Raw genomic sequence first — 3640 nt, forward strand, 5'->3', positions numbered from 1 at the left:
GTTTACTGTAATGCTGTGTATTATTTCATTAACAAATAATATTTTTAAAGATTAACATAAGTAACTTTATAACTTTTCTGTCCCTGACTGAATGCTCCTCTCATCCACTCAAAGGTTGACTGGTAAAGATCCCTTAAAGGGATAAGTGCGCCTTTGTACATATATCACGTTGTTTGTCAATTGTATTCGTTTACTTATTTTGTACAATAAAGAGTTTACATACATATACATAACTTGTCTACATTTAACTTCGCTTAGGTAGCGTTTCAATCAATCTAAATCTGTAAACTATACAATAAATAGTTCATAAAACTGCCGATTTACTTATTATTTCTTTATTTAAAGTAATGACAGAAAATATTTTAAAGCAAGCAACAAAGGAAAGCTTATGTTTAAAACGACGTTTTGAGCAGAGGATGGCTCCTGTTCTGGTTCGTAGCCTCGCTGAAACTGCTCATTCTTCTTGAAAAAGAGATCAAGGAAGGCCATACGATCGTGGAAGGGCCTGGTGGATACTTCCAATTCTGTGTTTATATCTATGTAGTGCCATTTCTCCTTTGTCACTCGCGGCCACTCGATTGGGACTAGTTCTGATACTGCAGGTGTTGGGTTCCTGGAAAAATATCAAAGAAGTTCCTAGAGGTGCATTTGAAGTCATAAACTACTTATTTGTTAGATTAAGTAACTTTTCCGGTCTTTTTGCAATCTCGTATGGTTTTAAATTGAAAGAAATCTAGAGAAAAAATCTATTAATAATTAAAGTCGTTGCTATAAGTAATAAAAATGAATGCTGAACTAACCCGTATTTAGCTAAATTGGCCCACAAGTAAGTCATTATGTCGACGATGAGCTGATCGTCGGGAGTCAGTGGTTTTTCCATGTACGAAATGTCAAACAAATAACCAAGTTCGTCTGCGTGTGCTGCCCCACCACCCGTCAGATTGACCCTGTGTTTGACAAAATTTCTTTCACCGGAATATGAAAGAACATATAGATACATGTTTTCAACTTCATTGTCCAAATATTTCTTGACAGTTCTTAATGTGCCATGATTAACGCCAAAATCAGAACCCATATCTGTTACTTGTTGTCTCAGCTCTGCAGTAATATCTTCGTCACCGAAGTAGAAGTGTGTCACAATTTCCCTCATTTGAGTTAACCGTTCTTCATTGTCCCCAAAATCAAATCTACCATTTATAGAGCTGAGTACAAAATCTGACGCAGCAAAAACAGCATCGGGCATAGAAGAATAAACGGCATACATTTCGTCATTATTAAAACCGATTAAAACATCAATATCTTTTACTCTTGGTACGTCCAAATTAAGCGGGTGTACGGTCACATAATTATTGGCGTTAGTGAATTCTTTTTCAATGCAAGGAGAAAAAGTTACACCTGCTTCCTCGGCTGCAGCAATGACGTCATGTGGATTAACTGTACTCAAATACGATAGAGCATCTTTAACGTCGTTTGTTGTGTAATTTAATTGATCAGCTATTCTTAAAGGTGCTGTAGGATCGCCATCTCCTACTGTGATTGCTGCAATCACACCACTTTGAAGTATAATTCTTTTAAAAAGATCTTCCTTTCCGTAGTGTAAATGGAAATCCGCAGACATACCACCTCCACTGTTGCCGCTTATTGTAACTTTTGCCGCATCTCCACCAAATGCTCCAATATTCTCCTTGATCCATCTCAATGCCAAGATTTGATCTTTGAGACCTTCGTTACCGGGTACTTCAGGAATATCAAGACACATGAAGCCATATGGACCAACTCTGTAGTTAAAAGTGACAACAATGACATCATGTCTCACCAAAAAACTGGGTCCGTACAAGAATCTCCCAGCGAATCCGATTCTGAATGAGCCGCCATATATCCAAACAAACACAGGTAATGGATTTTGGGCGCTGGCACTGTCTGGTACATAAATGTTGATATGCAAGCAGTCTAAGGTACCAACTATGGTGTGGTTAAATTCTTCAGTTTGAGGGCATATTGCCGAATCATCATATGCGTCGAAAGTACTTTCAAATCTTGGATACGGCAATGCAGGCTGAAATAGAAAATAGAAGTTATTTGTCTTTGTTTTATCTATTTATAAAATTCCTAATCTAAATAATTCAGAGATGTATATAGTCTCTGAATGTCAAAGTAAACTAATTTAATTAACCAAATTATACAATCTTCAGAGGTGTAAAAAGCCTCCAATGTCAAAAACTTAAAATAATTATTAAAATAAAGAAATGGAGATGTATAAGGTCTCCAAATGTCAAACCAATAAATATTTTTAAATTAAATTCTGCAACGTGGACAACGGCAACAGAACCAGAAACTAGACACGAAATGCGCCGGGACACTGCCAAGTCACACTTCACAACACTTATTTATACACCGACATAAACACACACACACAAACACGAATACATCACATCACACATCAACATCCTAATTTTCATCGGCTTTCAGTTTAGGCCATGTCGCATCATCACATAAGTACTCCTCAACTTTATAGTAAGCTTTCTTCAGAAGTGCACTCTTTATGTATTCTTTAAAAGAGTTGTGTGGCAATTTCCATGCTTCTACAGGAACTTTATTGTAAAATCTCACACAGTTTCCCACAAAAGATTTGCTTACTTTCCGTAAACGGAATTTTGGAACGGCAAGCTTGTGCTTATTACGAGTATTGATATCATGTACGTCTGACACTTTTTTAAAGGACTCGATATTCTTGTGTGTATACAATATCACATCATGTATATACTGTGAAGCTACTGTGAGGATGTTTATCTCCTTGAAGCGTTCTCTTAGTGAATCTCGGGAGCCAAGGTTGTAGATAGACCGGACTGCCCTCTTCTGTAGAATGAAGATAGTTTCTATGTCGGCTGCCTTGCCCCAAATCAGCATACCATAGGACATTATGCTGTGAAAATAACTGAAATAAACTAGCCGGGCAGTTTCAACGTTGGTAAATTGTCTGATTCTTCGTACAGCATAATATGCGACAGAGCTCAATCTACCAGCAAGACCAGAAATATGCGGGCTCCATTGTAAATTACGATCCAACGTAAGACCAAGAAAAACAGTCTCATGCACAAGTTTCAGATTCTCTCCGTTTAAGGAAATAGTTGTTTCAAACTGTCTCACATTAGGCAACGAAAATTTTATACACTTAGTTTTAGCTGCATTTAGTAATAAATTGTTAGCGGTGAACCAGTTTAGCGCCTCTGCTAAAGTCTCATTGATGTGGGTTGGATCTTCTTGTTGCCTGTTTACTTTGAATATCAAAGAAGTATATAAATTCCCATAAACATAGAATAATCTCCATCTTCAGCTCTTCGCCCCCGTATGGGTCCAACGTTAGTATTCACTACAGGTCCTAATACATCATCAAATGAAACCACTCTTGGGATTGCTGCAGTATTCTGTACAACCACTAAAACAAAAGAAGCAACTAAAACAATCTTGTTCGCCATACCTGTTTTAGATAAATGACGCATTAAAGTGTTCAAATATTTTCCAATTATCTTTTTATTATAGCATAATTTGATTAGATTATAGTATACCGGGTGTGGCTAGTAACACGAGAAAAAAATTAAAACATCAAACTGAACAACATTAGTTCAGCGACTTTTAAAAT

The 3640-nt window shown here is 36.8% G+C and overlaps 1 protein-coding gene across 1 annotated transcript; it reads right to left on the minus strand.

The window, feature by feature from the left end:
• Positions 1-320: 320 nt before the first annotated feature.
• LOC141445240 (esterase FE4-like) lies at positions 321-1845 on the minus strand. Its single transcript, XM_074111026.1, has 2 exons — positions 801-1845; positions 321-613 (listed from the first exon to the last, which is right to left on the minus strand). The coding sequence occupies exons 1-2, from the start codon at positions 1757-1759 to the stop codon at positions 340-342; spliced, it is 1233 nt and encodes a 410-aa protein (XP_073967127.1). The 5' UTR covers positions 1760-1845; the 3' UTR covers positions 321-339.
• Between the last annotated feature and the right edge of the window lie 1795 nt (positions 1846-3640).

The sequence above is a fragment of the Choristoneura fumiferana genome, unplaced genomic scaffold, assembly GCF_025370935.1.
Source record: "Choristoneura fumiferana unplaced genomic scaffold, NRCan_CFum_1 Sck3bRy_80;HRSCAF=259_pilon, whole genome shotgun sequence".
Classification (NCBI taxonomy): Eukaryota; Metazoa; Arthropoda; class Insecta; order Lepidoptera; family Tortricidae; genus Choristoneura; species Choristoneura fumiferana.